A 19187-nucleotide genomic window follows, 5' to 3' on the forward strand; every position below is an offset into this window, starting at 1 on the left:
GGCTCCTCCCACGTTTGAATTGCACGTAGGTGCCGCGCCATGGACTGGAGCCTGTCCAGGGTGTCCCCGCATGTCCCCGCATGGACCCGCATGGACCCCGCATGGACCCCGCATGGACCCCGCATGTCCCCGCATGGACCCCGCATGGACCCCGCATGTCCCCTCATGGGGACAAGCGCTGGAAAATGGATGGACGTTTATGCCACCTTCCCCTCATCTTCTGTTTGGTTTGTTTTTTTATGATTTGCTAAAATTCACTTGCATATCAATTCCCACTGCCCATTTATAGCTCCGTACGTCCTTCAAACTCAGTGTCAAAATGTCAATTATGTGGAAAAACATTGAGCTGCTGTGTGCCATGTCCTGTGAGAAATGACAACTCATTAGGTAGGAAAACTTATTTTAACTTTTTATTTTGTGACACTACATTTTACTGTAGTACTTTCAAAAATGAAATTGGTTTCCATGCAGTTTTTTAAATTAGCAGTTACACTCAACACACAACTGCACTATTTGCAATAGAGGAAACTCATCTGATCCTTTGGTTTAGAAATAAATGACTTTTAATTTTCATTTTCTTTTAGTAGTTTTCACTTTCACAAAATACAACCAACAAAAAATGGCTGGTTTACTACAATGGGTAAAATGGGTGAATGACAGAAGTGTTTGTGAACTGGTGTTCAGCGTGTCACCTGTATTAGTATCAATGTACTGGACTTACTGGGAGCTGTGGTCCTGACGACTTTCCTGTCGTGGAAACCAACCCAAACAACCAGGTGCTGTGCTTCTGGCATGTTTAGACACATTAACAGCTCCAGCTGTTCATAAACATAGTTCTACACATTACACTATACACTTATGTTCATGGTATCCTTTTCATTAAGATGAAAATAAAAACGAGTCTTTTTCTCGTTTTCCCAGCTTTTATTCTGGTGGGGGGATCAAACTGTTAGAACGTACACGGACCGTTAATGCGCGTAGTTTACTTTGCATTGATGGGCAGATTCCACCCACGTCCAGCTGCTACTGTTATTTAACGCGTCAACGTCAGGTCCTTGGCTTCCACTGGGCCTGTTGTTTGCGCTACGTCTGGGATTGTAGTCTTTAAAAACGCCTCGTTCTGCAGGCGAATACGCACTCGGACTACAACATCCACGAAGCACAGCGCGTGGAGGGCGCTTGTTGGGGGTTCGCTAATCTGACAACCATGTGGATGCAGTGCTTCGACACTCCGCCGCTTCATAGATCTGTGTTTTTATCCAGGTCATCCTCGTAGACAGACGTGCGCCCCGCTTCCACTGTTTACGTCTGCGGCGTGGAGCACGCATGCACGCGCTGCTTTATTGTAGGAACTGGATCAGAAGTTGAGAGCACGCTGCTATGGTCGCGCCACATGGACGTTGCTCGACGGATCAGACACGAGCAGGCGGCACGTGAAGCCGTTGGAGCGTCGCGTCTCGGGCTGCACTGAGCTGTTGTCGCCAGTCACGCGTCCTCTCCAGCTCCATGATGGCGATGTTCCGGAGCCTGGTCTCGGCGAGCGCGCAGCTGCGGCCCCAGCAGCCGTCCGCCAGCGCGGCCGAGGGCGTCGAGAGCCAGTTCTCGTGCCCCATCTGCCTGGAGGTGTACCACAAGCCCGTCAGCATCGCCGGCTGCTCGCACACGTAAAGTAGCCGCCTCCCGTTCGCATGCGTGTGCGGACGCGCAGTAACGTTCAGTGGCCAGCGTCGTCGTGTGTGTTTGGAGCGGCACCAAGCAATGGTCCCGTCACGTGTCCAAATATATGCGCTCTGCCTTGTTTGTGTGTTTCATCTGAAACATCAAACGAGCCAGCTTCGCTTGAGAAGCTTTTGTATTCGTGTCTTTCGAACGTAAAAGAAACGTGTGTTATTTGACATAATCTTCGCCTACTGTTTCCAGGCGTCACTGACACTGATGCTACAGCATCCGCTCCTTGACGCTCAAACATTCACACCTCAGACGTCCTGCTCGCGTCACAACACCAGCAGAGCACGTTATTCCAATACATGACAGGAGCACAAATGTCACCTTCTATGTGTCGCATTGTGCTTTAAGCAGCAAAAAGGTCAAAACTAACATGAATGCAACAGTTAGGCAAAAATCAAGGCCGTAAGCTAATGTTTGTATTGTTTTTGTTGTTGATGGTTTAGTGAAGGAACAAACAGGAAGTAAACCGAAGCTTCTGAAATTTGTCAGTATGAGATAGAGACATTATCTCCATTAAAACCCTGCGAGGAGAAGGCAGAGACGCATTTCTAATCTTTCTGTCAAAACAAAAACCAGCCCAGACATCACATCACTTTCATTGTATTTTTAGCTAAGGTGCAAAATGCAGCTATTTTTAGACCTCGGCTGCAGATGGGGATGGGTGAAACATCAGGAAAGTGTCACACTACGACACGCACTCTTCCCACATACTGTATGTTACACACTCAGCTCTTTGGCTGAGTCTGACTTAGGTCCAAGGCTTAGGTCCTTGCAGTACTATTATATCTCCTCGTAAAAGATCATTGACACTCGGCTTCACCCATGTCACTTGACGGCAATGTTTTATTCACCATAAAACATTTAAAGGTACCAAACTACACCCCAATCGTTAGGACATGGTGTACAATCTATATTAAAGATTACGATTAAAGAATACGATGATCAGACACAGAAAACAAATAAAATGTTCTATTTTAAGATCAACTAAGACTACTTACTGGTGGCAGCAGCTGCCAAAGGGCATCATGAGCATCCATTTAATGTGCTTGCCTTGACCCTTACTCAGAAAAACATCTTTCCATGATGTTACGGCCTGTAGATGGAATTTTAAATTTGTAAAAAAGAAAATGTGTACACTTATCTTTCCAAGTTACACAGTTAAACGCACTGTAAATATTTAGTTCCTAGTTCCTATTTAGTTAATTGTAGGAGTTCAGTAACACAGGTTCGCAGCTAACAACTCATCTTTGGCTGATACTAATCGTGGCGGATGTGGCCTGATACTCTGTGAGCAGGCAAACTGAAGCTGCAGCCTTGGTTCCCACCCTCCCTTCTGTCTGCTGTTCCAGGTTCTGTGGGGAATGTTTGCAGCCATGTCTTCAGGTGACCTCGCCCCTCTGTCCTCTGTGTCGTGTGCCCTTTGACCCTAAGAAAGTGGATCGCTCCTCCAGTGTGGAGAAACAGCTGGGCTCCTACAAAGCCCCCTGCAGGGGCTGTAGCAAGAAGGTGGGTAATGAGCCGTTATTACACTGTGTGTAACTGTGTCCTGTCCTGTACCATGGAGCGCACAACTTAGCTTATGCACCAAGTGGAGTGTGCATTTGATCCACACGGGTGTATTGTGCCCCTGTTGATTGGTCACACATACTTATTGTAGAATGAATATAGTTTCTATCAACATCAGGAACCAAAATGAGCCAAATCGAGGCTTGTCTGTTTGAAAAACCGACCTGAACTGAAATTATTTGAAGCTTGTTTTGAAATTTGGAAAAAAATAAAAACATACTGTCACCAAACTATGAAAACATTCAGGTATAAATTTATGTTTAAACTTAATTTTTTAAAAATATTTACACTTTTTTTCCTTCAACCTTCCAAGTATCTGAGCTGCAATCACTGCATTCATTGTGGCAGAACATAATTCACAGACACAAGTTATTGTTGATATGCTAGGCTACAATTGGCTTTTAAGGAGTTTTTATGGTAAGTTGTCTTAAAAATGATTTAAAAGTAAAATACACAATCATATTTTTCCCAATTCACACAGCTCCTGAAGGCCACATGACCTTAAAACTATTTTGGTAGGTCCACCATGTTAGTCCTGCTTCCTAAACAGAACAGGGCCCAAAGTTGTGAAGTGAAACTGAAAAATCAAATCTGAAAGTAAAAAAGGAATATTTGAAATTCAAAACCATAAAATGTGTAAAAAAAAGGAAGGGATGCTCCATATCCTCCATATTATCTATGCAGAGAAATTATCATTTAGTCCTCTGTAAAAAGCGTCTGAAACAGGACGGAAGCTTTTTTTGCCTCAGGCTCACAGACTACAACTGGTGCTTCCTGGTATCCTTTGTACCTGCCACAGCAACAATTGGGCAGAGAGGGGGCGGAGCCAACATGCTTGAGCGAAACTGCTCAGTCCGCCATCAGTGTTGCCAGATTGGGTTCTTTTTTATGGTGTTGTGCGGGAAACATATGTATAGAGTGAGTATTAATAATTTGGGCTGTTTTTTGTTTAGTCGGGCGGGATTTGACCATATTTTAACACAGCAGACTTAAAAGTTTAATGGTCATTAAACGCCACACTGTAGAACCTGATTGGTTACTCTATCCAGACACAGCAACCTGAAAGTTTTAGGGTCATTAAATGCAACTCTGCGTAAGAACCGCATTGGTTACTCTACAATTAAGGCAGCGTATTGTGTTCGGATTTTAAAACATCATCTATCACCGTGCGTGCGTGCCCATCCAGTGCCCACCAGCGGTGGGGATTTTGCCACCAGCGATTTCCCTGGCAGAGTTATTAAAAAGAACACCAAAATTTCAAACTGGGGAAAATATAAGAAAGCGTACACAAGGGAGTAGAAGAATGAGTCTGAGCTCAAAACCTGGATTGCACCGGTCTGGGGAGATGAATCAAAAGCTCACTGTAAGTACTGCAATACTGAAATTAGGTATGGTTTTTATGTTTAATGTGTTTAAATGCACTGCTATATGATTTAAAGATGCAGTGAACGTAGATTCAGTTGTGCTTCTTTTAGCACAGAGACATGATGCATCTGACTGTTGCAGGGTGCAGGGGGCAGCCTCGTCCTCCATACAGCGCTGTACTCTGGCTCATACAACTAACTACGAATATGGTTAACCACAAAGACTGTGCTGAAGAATTTGATGTCTTCTAAATAGTCTACAGTGGGACCTTCGGCCATTAAATATTAGTGCTGGATGTGTATGCGAGGAAAAACAATGGCGGACAGAGCAGATGTGCTCCAGCAGCCTGACTGTGCCCCCTCTCAGTCTGACCGTTGCTGGGGCGGGTACAGAGAAAACCAGCACTAGTTGTAGTTTTTGAGCCCACGGCAAACCATGCCTAGGTGTCTTACCGGAGGAATAAATGATAACTTCTTTGCAAAGAAACTATAGATCTGAGTATCCCTTCGTTTTTACCCCAGGGTCGTTTTGGTCAACCCCCATTGAAAATTGGTGAAGTTTTCCTTTTAAATTAATTAAAATTAATTAAATTTTCTTATGGCCCATTTGGCTCCATTGGATGGAGCAAGAGATAAACAGTGTCATAACAACAACAATGATCAACAATAGCAAAATATAGGAAAAGATTACCACCACAATGGACCAGGTATCTGGGACATGGTCCAGTGGATGGAGCAACCAGAACTCTTCCCTGTCCTCCAGAGGGAGCAGCAATACTCTGCTCTGTGTGTATCTGTTCTCAGGTGGCTCTGGTGAAGATGAGGTCCCACATTGCGTCCTGTTCTAAGGTGCAGGAGCAAATAGCCAACTGTCCCAAGTTTGTCCCTGTGGTTCCCACGTCCCAACCCATACCAAGGTACGGCCTTCTCTAGAACAAGGTGTTCATGTCAGCGTTTCAGGTTCTCGACTAAACCAGGAACAGCCACAGTACCTTACAAAGACATCTGAGTGTTGGCTCTCTACATTCACCCCAGTGTCACGAACGGAATGAGGAACAATCCAAATGTCAGGACCGTACCTTTGCTATCAGCTATAACTGAACAGTAGTGGACGTCAAGAGGATCCCCTTTATAAAAACTGAGGGTAAATCAGCAGCTTAAAGGTTGTTTAAGTGTCATGTTTATGTTTTTGTGTATGTTGACCCGTAGCAATATTCCAAACCGGTCCACGTTTGTGTGTCCATTCTGTGGAGCCAGGAACCTGGACCAACAGGAGCTGCTCAAACACTGTATGACCAGCCATCGCAATGACCCCAACAAAGTGGTAAGAGACTTACTGTAGCACACGATCTGCCTTGTACGGCTCAGTGTTGCTGTGTGATATGAGCAAAGCAGTTAAAGGGAAACAGACCACAGCATTCATACACAGAAAAGTGCAGATCTCAGTCGCTGAGTTTCATCCAGGGACAAGAAGTGTGAGGTCATCTTCGCCATCAGTATGACTGAGCTGTGTGTCTCCAGGTGTGCCCTGTGTGTTCAGCCATGCCGTGGGGAGACCCCAGCTACAAGAGCTCCAACTTTCTCCAGCATCTACTCCACAGACACAAGTTCTCCTATGACACGTTTGTTGTAAGTTCAGTTCATGACCTTTTTTATTTACTCTGCAAAACAACCATTGAATGACACAGAACGAAGCCGTGTTCCTGTTATTTTGTATCTTTGGGCTTTGAGTAGTTTTGGTTTCATATCTGTAGTAATTGGAGGCAGCGTCTGCTACAGGTCTGCAGTGTCGGTGAGTTTAAATCCAGCAGCTTGGCAGTAGATGATCAAAGCTCTGTCCTCTTCCAGGACTACAGTATTGATGAGGAGGCGGCGCTGCAGGCAGCTCTGGCGCTGTCACTGGCTGAAAACTGATGCCAGCCTTTCACCGCTGTCACTTTGTCCCTCGGCACCACTGTTCTTCCAGGTTCCTGCACCACAGAGGTCCACGGCCATTTCCAGTAAACTCTGCCACCTCATGCATTGTTCCATTGGATCCATGACTGCAGCTGCTAAGACAAACAACAGGAACCTGTCATGTGACCCCCACAGCTCGAAGGGCGTCCTCTGGAACAACCGACTCAAAGTGTCCTAACGGCGGCTGAACCACTGGTGCAGGTCCAGATGTTTTGGTTGAGTTGCTGCCTGAGACAGTACTGCCGTGGTCAGTGTGTTATTGGATCATGAATTAGTCAATAATGAAGAACCTACATGACTGAAACATTAAACTGGTTTGATGACATGAAGGTCATAATCAGTCAATGGTTTGACTGGTAGGAGGAAAACTGCAAATCATTTGTTTTTCTCACTGTTAAAGTAATACAACCCATCCTAGAAAAGCTGGGATGATGTGTAAAGCGTCCATCAGAAAACAGACGCTGTGATGTGCTGCATTAAAGATGGTCCTGGACATCATGTGGACTCAGGAACCAGTGTCCCTGTGTATGGGCACAATCATGAACGGGATTACAGCAGAGTCACACAAACAATGAGTCAAAAACACAGTCACTAAGTCCGAACATCTGGAAACCATCATCATCGAAGAGGAGCTGGACCTTCTGATTCTCTGCAGATGTGTTAGTTGGCAGCTTCGACGTCTAAAGTCTTTGATTCTCCTTTCACACATCATCACAACGTTCGGAGAAGAGGGCTGGTATAAAACATGAAGGTAGACTCTGTTTAGACATCGTGTTTTTTTCACATGCAGGCGTGTAAGTTGTTCCCTTGTCCCCTGTCCTGACTGAAGGATGAGGTCTAACTCTGTGCTGAATGCGGCACTGAACGGTGAGAGCAGGATCCAACCGTGAACTCAGAGGTGTCAGCATTTACAGACATGAGCCTCCACAACTCTGACACACAGTTCCTCTTTTCAGCGTGAGTATTTGCACGCTTGTGATTTTTCTATCTAGTATCATACAGTTGGTGTCTGGTGCTCGATGGATGTTGGACCTTGTTCTGTACCCTGCTTCAGACCTTGGAACAAGGAGGATTTTTTGATTCATCTGCTAAGGTCCATGACTAAAAGTCAAGTTTGTGACCACAACCTTCTGTGATAGTTGCTGTTAGTACTGGTAGATCCACCAGAGGAGCGTATAGAGGACAGTCCAATGCAGAGTCTGACCAGCAGGTGGTGGTGTCCTCAGTCAGGCTGGTAGTTTACTGACACATCCACATCCAATGAATGAACTGTTTTGTATTTTGTTTGTTTTTCCTCTAAATAAGCAGCATGTCTCATTTTCTTGTCATTATTATATTAACAAATGGTTCTAAGGATGCAGAATAAATGAATAATAATAATAAATAAATGAGTGCAGGTGTGAGGCAGGGAAACATGGTACCTCTGGTATGACTGCTCAGTGTCCCCACATCATCCAACAGCCGATTACACACATACGTTCATCATTTCTGCTCTGTGCCCCGACAAGGGACAAGGCAATCTAAATATTACTAAAGTTTGAATTCAGATGAGATCAGTCCAAGGATTCCAGGCCCCCAACGCATCCACACAGGGACCATGCAGACCCCATGAAGGTTAATAATTGGTCATAAAACTAAAAACAGATTTAAACCCTATTCTTCATTAGATGTTTCTTTACTTGACAGATTGACCACATCTTGATTGTCCGATTGCATATTCAGTAGTGGTGTACATCTCTAGCATCCTGTCTTTCATTGTTGGACATATTAAATTTAAATTTGTCAACGACAACACAGCACCGCATTCTGTGCTTTCTCTCTATGTGTGATCATACGTCTGTACACATAGAGCCGGGACCACAACGTTTGTTTGTTCATATAGCACCAACTCAGATCAGGGGACATCACACATTGTATTGAATTCAATTAAATTGTATTTATATAGCCCCAAATAACAACAAAGTTATCTCAAGGCACTTTACAAGGTAAGGTTTAAGGCCTCACACAACTAAACCCAACAAATCCCACACACAGCAAGCCTTTAATTGTAATAATTATAATTTAACAGCATCAGTGGAGAGGAAAAACTTCCTCTCTAACGAGGAAGAAACCTCCAGCAGAACCAGACTGGATGTGGGCGGCCATCTGCCTCGACCGGTTGGGGTGAGAGGATAGAGAGAGAGAAAAGCACAGCAACAACAACAAGCAACAACAGAGCACAGGCAGGATGGTTGGACCAGGGACTGGACACAGGCACGATGGTTGGATCTGCAGCTTCCCATCACAGACACAAAGCTGAAAGAGACGAGGTTAGTTAAACATGGAATAATCATAGAAGGTGATTGGATATAAGAGTTAGAAGGAAACAGAGGAGCTCACTTGCTGATCACAACATCACCTTATATACCTGTTGCTCACGGGGTGGGATTCAGCTCCCCGGACGTTAGATCATCATCTTGACCTTTTAGGGTGTTTTTGACCATTATTTTATTATATTTTTACCCAATCATAATCCCAAACCAAGTGAAGACACTTGTTGCTCTGCCCTTTTCTCCCCGGGCGGGGCAGCTCCCCTCCAAACCTTCACTTTCCCAAGGTCAGGTTACTGTAGGTCAGGAGCTTGCAGCAGAAGCTGCACTCCTCCCACCTGCCTTATCTAGGTCAGTAAAACACACTGTAGTTTTAATGGTCTTGGTGGTACTACACTTCTGTTGCATAAGAGGGTCTCCTCCTTACACACATGACAGTGCACGCACGCACACGCGCACACACACACGCGCACACACACGCGCACACACACGCGCACACACACGCGCACACACACACACACACACACACACACACGCCTCACTGCTACGTGCGTTGTAAGTGGCAAGACAGAACTGGCGCTTAGACGCACCTGCATTTAGCCAGGCTCTCACCACGCCCCTATCACCTCCACCAATCGTCTCCGTCTGTTACTGAGGTGAGTGGACGAGGAGGACCGTCACATCAGCAAATAGCTAGCGGTATTGTGTTAGCTAACTGTTAACCTGAACCCCCCACCCGTTATCCAGCCCTAACCCTAACCACAATACCCTCTGAAGCTGTTGAGCGGTTGTTGTTCAGACGGGACGATCAAAGTTTTTGATGTTGATTTATTAACGAGCATAACTTAGCAAATAGCTAGCAGTATTGTGTTAGCTAACTGTTAACCTAAACCCCCCCATCCGTTATCCAGCCCTAACTCTAACCACAATAACCTCTAAAGCTGCATAACATAGCAACTTAGCTAGCTGTTAGCTGTTAGCGAGTAGGCAGAGCAGGCACCTACTGGCCCGTACGAATGCGCTGATAAGTTCTGATCAGCCCATTCGTTATGGCTGATAACATCCGAAGCAGGTGGGCTATGGAGTTACTGTGTCCATAGTCCCCTTGAAGTCCATTGTACAAGTGTTTTTCTCCTCTTTGTAGCATCCTGTTATCCTTTGGGGTCTCTGTCACACTAATAATATACATGGTTATGCAGATATATATGTTCCAATATGATGTAGATACTAAGTGGTTATATATGTTCATATTCAGTTAGCAAATACTAATGGTAATGTCAGTTTTCATGGATAAGGTTCTGATAACCTTGGGAGCAATCGTGCTCTCTCCATATCCATATGTTCATCACGAAGTAATGAACTTCAGGGCCAACAGTAACTAGAATTACCCCCTCGGGGGGCCAACACGAAGTAGAATGGCCTCCTCTTCGGAGCCAACAGGAGCTAGAACGACCGCTTCTTCAGAGCCGGCAGGGACGGCCTTCCCTGAACTGAAAGGGGCAGGAATCGCCTCCTCTGGACAGGGGATGGAGTCGAGACCTGGTTTGTCTGGGCGGCAGAAGCTGGGCTTCACTGGGGTGGAGCTGGGCTTGACCAGGCAGCAACAGACAGGACAGGCGAGAACCATGTGGTGGGTGTAGGCTGTGGCACAGGGGCTGGTGTGGACTGTGGCACAGGGACTGATGCAGAATCCGCTTGTGGCTTCACATAATTCCAGGCCTTATACAGCACAGGAATCCTGAGGACCAGGGCTGCTGCTTCCTGGAGGTGATGTTCTGTGGCGTCTGGATCATTGGTTGTACTGGCAGCGACAGAGATTTGCAACAACGGAGTGGTGCTGGGAAGAACAGTGGCAGAAGCAACTGGAAAAATGATGGGCGGACGCCGTAAGACCAAGCGTGTGTCAAGTCTGCCCACAGCGCCTGGAGCCTGATGAACAACGCGCTTACCCCAGGGTAGTGAAACCACCAGTGCTCCTCCTCGAGGATCTCCACTGCCAGTCTCACCACGCGGAGACGTGCCTTTAAGCCGGATGCCTCCGCGTATTCCCTTGCGAGCTCCGCAAAGCACCAATGAAGGTCCTCCGGTAATCCAGGGCAGGTAAACGGCATGGTGAAGGAAAAAAACAAGCACGCTCCATTAAAAAGAAAACCGGGAGAAAAAAAGAAAAACACCCGTCTGATTACGGCTGGCTGACGGAACAGGTGAGTGCTGGGGCTTAAATGCTGGGGAATAATTACTGAATGGAAACAGCTGGTAAACCCTGGGGAACTTAACAGAAACAGCTGACGGAGCATGTGAAACAAGAACTAAAAACCCGGAGAAACCAAAATAGGAAATGGAAAAAACCTGAACAACTGTAACTACAATTCTTGCAGAGACGATTCAGGAAAGGAATCTGATAGGAAAAAATAGAACAATAAAAATGTTGTATATTCTTAGTGCCAAGGTGATTTGTGTAGCATGCACAGTAAATGAAATGTCTTCAATAACACACCTGGTGCTTGAACCTGGAAACTTCTGCTTCTCAGGCCAATACTCTACCTACGGAGCTACCAGGCCACATAAAACTTCAGAGTTCCTCTTATCCCTTCACTTTCGATGCTTTGTGCTCAAAAGAAGCACATTCTTCCTTTGTGTACTGTACGATCCCACCATGGTAGCTTTGGTGAAGGCAGATGAAAGAATTTGCCTCTGTTGCAGCTGGAGGTGCCGGGGAATCAGCTCTGGTCTCTTTCTCCTAATTGTGCTAACCAGAACCAGTTTTCCTCAGAGGAGTTCTTCTGTCAAGCTAAACCATGTAAAACAGGGATGCTCTATCCTGGTCCTCAAGAGCTACAATCCTGCTGGTTTTCCAACTCTCCCGGCTGGTTACCTAGATCAGGTGTGTCAGGAAGCTACTGACTGGATAAACACACATGGTCAAGATAATCAGTATTAGCTGCAGCAGGAAGAGTTGGAAGACTAGCAGGACAGTAGCTCTCGACGACCAGGATTGAGCACCTCTGATGTAAAACATTTGCCACACATGGTAGTGTGTGTTGTCAGGGTGATTGTGACCCTCATATACAGTATATTGTCTTCATGAGGGGCATCTGCCCTAATCCAAAAGACCAAATGACATGAGAGCTAAGAGTAGAGGTGTGTAACACACAAACCTACAGATGCTTTCATCACATGCAACAAAGCCAGGTTTAATTGGGAAAGTCACAGCTCAAAACCCTGCACCAGTATTGCATGACTATGAACATATGAAACCTCTCTCCTGCAAATACATATTAGTGTTGAAGTTTCAAACACTTATCACTGAGATGTGATCACAAAAAAAATGCAATTCAATGGATGCTTGGGATGCAGAAAGCCAGCAACCAGCCCTATTGGTGACTAAGAGAACTACAACTTATTGCTACCTTGACCAAAATTGGGCAAACTATATTATTTTGTACAAAATATATAAATAATAAATATTTTATATAAAAATAAAAAAAATGTTGTTAGTTACTGTTACAATGAAACAAATTTTATCTAAAGTGATTAATTTTATACTGTAAATAACTGGTTGTTAAAATGGTTGTTTGAATAGAAATCAATTAGCCAAAAATGGCCACAATAGAAACAATAGTTACAATGTTTAATATTGATATATTTAAATATATGAAGCTACAAAGTCAAAGATCTGATCCACAACTTGGGAAACTTCATTCAAATGACAAAAACACAGATAAAATGATCAAAAAAAGAAATAGTGAAAAAGCAAAAAATGGCCACAGAGACCAGAGGGTTCACAGAGTTGAAACTAACTCTGTACTTTTCAGATAAAAACTAAACACTTGATGTGTTCTTGTAATGGAAAAATTTTGCCTTTGTGCTATTTCTTATCCAACACACTCGTCATGTGCTGGTTAGGTGCAATACTGAACATTCTTACACAAACAAATAATCTCTTGTGCCCTGTCGTACATCAAGTCTAAACATCTGATGTTCCATTTGACTGACTAATAATTTATGATATATGTTTGTCTTTTACACCCGGACTCTGGCTCCATCCTATCTGACTCTCTACCAGACCCAAGGCTGTTAAAGCCAATGCATCTTGTCTTGGAAGCTCGGTGTTCCTTCCTTTGGATAACAAGACATGACGATGCAGAAGTGAGAAAGCAAACATTCTCACTCACAGTGAGATAAGGTGGCACAAACAATTCCATTGCTGCAGAGAGACATTCCACCAGAGCCAGAGAAAGGGGTTAAAAGGCAGAGACAATTTGAGGATCGTGGGCTCTTTGCATCACACCTTCGTGGTGTGTGCACTGATCTCCCCAGCTGGTTTTTGGTTTGTTGATGTGCACGATCAACATCCACGCTTTTTATTTGCTTTCCCCATTATTTTTATTTTCTTTATTATTTCAATAAATCGCACAAAAGGACAACTCTCTCATCTGCTTCTTTATGGAAAATTTCCACCACAGAAATTGGCGTCACGAACAGGATTCGCTGCAGGTCGTCTGGACGGTGTGACCAGGGACGATAGTCCTGAGGACTAGGGTCGCTCAGCCTCCGAACCTCTACAGCTGTTCTGAGTGGGAGGACTGCTCACCCGTCTGGATCGCCTCTGACGAGATCCAACTCAAAATCCAACCTCTACTCGGCCCGGTGAGAGAGATTCCGTTGTGTTGCGACTTGTTGAAGAAAAAAAAAAAACGGGTTTGAAATTGGTTTCAGGTATTCGGGTTTACTTGGCTCTGATCATTTGGTTTAGGGAAAGTAAGGCAAATAAAAATTAATTCTAAAACATCCCCAACTAGACTAAAACAAACAACAACAAAAGAAAACATAATTAGGACTAGAGATAATAATATTTCTAAAACGACTATTTGGCTGAAAACATCTAAAATATAATATTAGGAACAAAATTTTCCCAAAAAAAAAAAAATTAATTAGGTCAAAGTCTGCCCTGGTGGCCGAGACGGTGGTTGCTAAGGGTTGGCTCATGGGACCGAGCTTGTTTTTGTCTGTACTGAGGATACAGACCAGTGTGCAGATCTGAGCGCAGTCCAAAGGGTGTGGACAAGGAAATAAAAGACGGCTTCTGAAATACGGAGCGCGTTTGCAGGGGGAAGTGGTTTTGAGATACGAGGGACCCGGGTCTTAGAGGGGCCTGACGGTGAGGGACCACTTCCGAGAACCCTGTCGCTGATCTGAGCGGTCCGTGGAAGAGAAATTTCGAAAAAAGGTTCCGGCCGGAACACAAAAAAGTCTAAGGCAGGAAATCGCCGGGACTCTGAAAGATGGGTTTGGGGCGATCTAAGTCTCCACCACCAGACTGCAGCATTACAAAAGTAAAAGTAATTAAAAGTGAAAAGTAAATATGGTTTTTATTAGTGCATTTCATGTTTCCATGAGTGGGAAACTGGGGGTTCAAAAGGAGAATCACTTAGTGTAAAAGACATAAAAAGTTAGATACAAAAGATGAGATTTGAAAAAGCAAAACTATCAAAACTAAAGCCCTAAAAGAAAAAGAGTGATGAGAGTAACAGAAAAAAAATGAGATAACAACTCTGGGGAAGAATTGTTTGCAAGCTCTGACACCACAGCAGCTGGAGGACACAGACCACAGCATGGACGCCTCACAGACTCCCACAACGTCTGCAGCCATCACGTTCTGGGCTCATCAGATGAACCAGCTACTACAAGCGTGTGTGTCTGACACAGACACCTGCTTATGACAATCAGCAAAGGAAAACAAGGACAGAGCAACAGCAGAGAAGACGTACTCTGACACAGACACTGGTGGAAACAACAGGAGAGGCTTCAGACGTGATCGGCCCAAAAGAGCTGCATCTGAGGATCCAGGAAAGGTCTGTCATCGAGGAACAACTGTCCCATTGAAAGGCTTCACCCACTGGCGCTCACATCAGACTGATGGTTGGGGAAGGAGGAAGGTGACGGTTCCTTTTCACGTGACGTACAAGACGGTACCGCAAACACACACACACATTCATACACGCAATGAAGAAACACGCTTACAGCTGATACACGCTCAAATTCATGTTCATGCTTATCTGCTCGCAATGAAGAATCGCTTTTTGCTTAAAAAAATCCCAGAGTGATTTTAAAATGATGACAAACAGCTAAATGACAACTGCTGCATGACTTTACTGTCTGATGGGTTTAAACTATTTCAATTTGCAACAAATTCAGTAATAAAATCCTCCATGTTTCTAAAAAGATTTGTGCACAATATAGGTTTGTCTGGCCAGACTGTAGAAAAAGAAAACAAAACAGACTGTAGAAAAACAAAACCAGACTATAGGACGACTGAGACCGACTGAAACAGTATTAATGACTATTAAAGGGAAGACGACTATTAGAGAGAAGTAATAATAATGACTGTACGTACCAGACTATTAAAGAAAGACATACTGTTTCACTGTCTTGTGCAACATCTGACAGCAAGAAACCTTGAGATTTATTGTTGCTTTCAAACTTGTGCCCAGTTACATTTTTAGGTAGAGATCTCATGTGTAGTTTAGGTATTTGATTGATTTCCACTCCAGACGGAGTGCAGGTCACATCTACAGACAATCTAAATAATCCCTCTTTTGTTGGTGTTAACTTCAGCTCAGCTGTGCTCTTATCATTGGCTGCTGAGGGGGGGCTGTAACTGAGGCCCTCACACAGGCTGCATCACAGCTTGTTTCCATGTGATACGACCTCCAGAGACGCATCTGACCTGTCCTGTACAGCACATGTGTCTTCTGGTCCTGATGATGAGTTTGAAGAGTTATGATTTCACACACACTCAAACTGACCTCAACTTCCCTCTTTTGAGATGAACACAGGTCTGCGCTTGCGATTTCTCTTACTAACGAACAAAAAAGATTTTTATTTTTATTCTACAGTTCCACACGTCCCTCTGTGAAAACATGAGGGAGACAGATGCAGGACGTGGGTCCTTTCGTGAACAGATGTGAACGGGGTGGAGACTGGTGAACGACTTCTGACCCCATGTGACGTATTTACCTACTTTGCATACTTTTAGAAAACTTTTTTTTTATTCTTCCGTCATGTGCAACAAACAGTGAACTTGATACCTCCACATTCTAATGACACACTACATGCTTTTGTTTTTATTTTTATTTTTCAGAGGACGCTCTGACCCAACACTCAGCCTTACAGGAAGCCCTGCTTCCCTGTGGCTCACACACAGACATGATGTAGGTTTGATCAGAGGATGTGAACCAGTGGTCATCACACCTAAATCTGACCACAGACCATGTAAACAACACCACCCTCTTAAAGGAAGCCATAGATGGCCTTACTGCAGACACCACTAAGCTACTGAATCATTGGATGCTACAGGCCACAAAGAGAGCCTGTCTAAATTACAGTTTGTTCAGACAAAGGTTATTTTCTGGGTCATTGTAATTACAGCTGATGGCAAATCCATCTCACCCAACAGAGTTGAAGCAATTTGAAACCTGCCTAAAACGTGCACGTAAAAACAGCTGATGTCTTTTCTAGGTCTTTGTTCTTATTGTAGGACCTTCAGTCCTAACTTTACTGTCTCTGAGGCCCCACTCAGGGTTCTGATGCAGACGTCTTCATCGTCCACTTCTTGTCTCACGTGGACGTCTGAGGCTGAACAACGTTCACTGACCTCATGCTTGCTCTTCAGTCGGCTCCTACTTTGGGTCTTCCTGATCTGACCCTATGCGACCTTTCACTCAAACAGTGGATGAGAAATCAGGTTGTGCGACTTCTGTTCTTTTGTCCTCATACTTTGATTCTTTTGAAATAGATCACATCTTTCTACAGCCCGACGGCTTAGATGCAACACCACCTTGCTCAACATGCTGAACGTTACTATCAAGAGGCCGTCTTGAAGTCTGGCTCTTTGCTAAGACACTACTCTGCTCAGGCTGCAGAGTTGATCGCGTTGACTGAAGCTAGTAAACTAGCAGAAGGAGAGTCTGTTACCATCTACACAGACTCACAGATGCTCTGTGGAAGCATAGGAAGCTTTGGAAGTCTGATTGCAAACCTATCTCCCATCATGATTAGGTTCCTTCCTTTGGATAACAAGACATGACGATGCAGAAGTGAGAAAGCAAACATTCTCACTCACAGCGAGATAAGGTGGAACAAACAATTCCATTGCTGCAGAGAGACATTCCACCAGAGCCAGAGAAAGGGGTTAAAAGGCAGAAGCAACTTGAGGATCGTGGGCTCTTTGCATCACACCTTCGTGGTGTGTGCACTGATCTCCCCAGCTGGTTTTTGGTTTGTTGATGTGCACGATCAACATCCACGCTTTTTATTTGCTTTCCCCATTATTTTTATTTTCTTTATTATTTCAATAAATCGCACAAAAAGACAACTCTCTCATCTGCTTCTTTATGGGAAATTTCCACCACAGTTCTGCAAGCAGAAATGATTTTAAACTAATGCCCTAATAATAACTACAATTATTGCTATTAATTAGCAGTTATTCATCTTGCATTCTTTTCTTATAATTTTCATTCATGTTTGAACTCCTGCTCCTTTTGAAAACTAAATGTGTTTAAATAAAAAAAGACATAATTCAAATATGTTTTTTTTGAGGTTTTTAACTTTATCAGCATAGATGGAAAACAGCACAAACAACAACAACTCTTAGCACTGCAGTGTCATTTTGATGGCATTACCCTGAACGTCAGTGTTAACAGACCATGTGATGCCATAAATGAACACAGGTGGGAGACAGCTGAGTCAAGTTGCCCCGTAACAGCCCCGTAACTGAATTTATTCCATTTGAACAGATGGGCTCCTTCTTCCTTACTTACAACAACATATATTATTTGTAAATGAATGGAACATTGTAGTTTTATGCACATGTCAGTGATTACAGACCATTAACAATATTACATTTACAGTCTCTATCAATCATTGTCAATCATAGAATACCTGTAGATGTGCTTCATCCATCCTGCGATTAACGGTTTACGTTTATAAAAAAAAAAACCTTGAGAATAAATGAGAAAGTCCTTCTCAGAAATACAGTAAAATCCAATTCTTTATGACATACAAATCAATGTCAGAGTTCAATCAACTGCACAACATCTACAGCACCAATTTTACAGCAGACTGAGAGGGATTTATCTGTTCCTACTACTTTACTTATTTACATGTTATATACAATGCACATTCCAATTAATTCACATTTAATAGATTCTAGTGCACTAATAAAAAAAGCACCGGAGCAGTGAAATTTGTTCAATATGAAAAAGGCCAGGATTTGTACTGTGCTTTCCAAAAGAAGTGGCCTCAAAGCTCTCCAGCACATCCACTCGTCCATTAATACCAGGACAAGACAACCCACGTGTCCCTTCAACTTTTAGGAGCTGTGCATACTGACATTACATGAAGAGGACCAGTACTGGGTGACCATTTGGCATCCATCTATGCCCTTAGGACCCTAAGCACATGACTAAAAATAGCTTTAAATGAATTAAATGTAATGTAAAACACCACAAAAACTATAGCATTCATTAAAAAATATATATAAATAAAAGACTTACAGCTTTAATCAGAGAATGTGCGTGTTCGTGCATTGGTTAACACAAAGTCTATTTTAATACAGAGCGCAGACACTGTTTAGTTTTTTCTTGTAGCTTTACTGAAACAAACTCCAACAATGGTTATTGTGCAGGCCTTACACTCATAAACACATCACCTGATGAGAAAAAGCAGCAATTATCTGACAAAGAGAAAAGGAGGTGCTAATACGCTGCCAATACGTTCAGTATGTCCACCATTCTGTTCACTAGAAATAGGAATATACAGGATGCGCTGCCTTTAGGTCACAGACTGAAGTGCTGACTGCAAATGCTCCATTACTGATGCCTTGGAGGAGCTTTTGAGAAACACTAAAAAGAAGTTAATTTGAAGGAAATCATTTAAATCATGTAAAGCACATTTATTGTACACAGGTGACAATATAATTTAATATTATTAGGAATAAAGGAGGTGCTAATGCATTAAATTTATTTAGCTATTCATTCGTCCTGGCCACAGTGACCACAGCTTGATTGACAGCCAGCAGAATTGGGCTTGACACTCTGCAGCACTTTACAGGTGAGATGAGGTGGAGAAGCACAGTTTGAGAGTGTAGGGGTTAGATCCATCTGAAACCATACACAGAACAGAAATGAAGATCCAACATTCAAACAAATATTCATTGATTCAATACACCCAATTAATTTGGCTCCAAGTTGGATAATACGTT

At 43.6% G+C, this 19187-nt stretch overlaps 2 protein-coding genes across 5 annotated transcripts in view; one reads left to right on the forward strand and one right to left on the reverse strand.

Annotated features, from left to right (window-relative positions):
* Positions 1 to 633: 633 nt before the first annotated feature.
* Positions 634 to 8406, forward strand: LOC114841934 (E3 ubiquitin-protein ligase RNF166). 2 transcript variants are annotated; one of them, XM_029127228.3, is made up of 6 exons: positions 634 to 1664; positions 3078 to 3234; positions 5463 to 5575; positions 5868 to 5982; positions 6180 to 6287; positions 6625 to 8406. In XM_029127228.3, the coding sequence occupies exons 1-6, from the start codon at positions 1507 to 1509 to the stop codon at positions 6790 to 6792; spliced, it is 819 nt and encodes a 272-aa protein (XP_028983061.1). In that variant the 5' UTR covers positions 634 to 1506; the 3' UTR covers positions 6793 to 8406. The 2 variants fall into 2 exon arrangements, with proteins under 2 accessions (XP_028983061.1, XP_028983062.1); XM_029127229.3 differs by having other exon boundaries at positions 648 to 1664; positions 6507 to 6767.
* Positions 8407 to 17511: 9105 nt separating this feature from the next.
* The window catches only part of LOC114841924 (heterogeneous nuclear ribonucleoprotein L-like), a 52807-nt gene continuing 51131 nt past the window's right edge, over positions 17512 to 19187 (reverse strand). For all 3 annotated transcript variants that reach the window (XM_029127208.3, XM_041073925.2, XM_055502754.1), the window contains one exon: positions 17512 to 19086. In XM_029127208.3, the coding sequence (XP_028983041.1) occupies positions 19031 to 19086 (56 nt within the window). In that variant the 3' untranslated portion in view covers positions 17512 to 19030. The remainder of the gene's footprint in view (positions 19087 to 19187) is intronic.

This window comes from Betta splendens, chromosome 15 (genome assembly GCF_900634795.4).
Source record: "Betta splendens chromosome 15, fBetSpl5.4, whole genome shotgun sequence".
NCBI lineage: Eukaryota > Metazoa > Chordata > Actinopteri > Anabantiformes > Osphronemidae > Betta > Betta splendens.

What these genes read in the sequence shown, in the direction of transcription:
- LOC114841934 (XM_029127228.3), top strand. Translation starts at nt 1,507, where the DNA reads ATGATGGCGATGTTCCGGAGCCTGGTCTCGGCGAGCGCGCAGCTGCGG. An exon ending in ATCGCCGGCTGCTCGCACAC is followed by an intron (nt 1,665 to 3,077) that starts GTAAAGTAGCCG and finishes CTGCTGTTCCAG; the next exon opens with GTTCTGTGGGGAATGTTTGC. An exon ending in GCAGGGGCTGTAGCAAGAAG is followed by an intron (nt 3,235 to 5,462) that starts GTGGGTAATGAG and finishes ATCTGTTCTCAG; the next exon opens with GTGGCTCTGGTGAAGATGAG.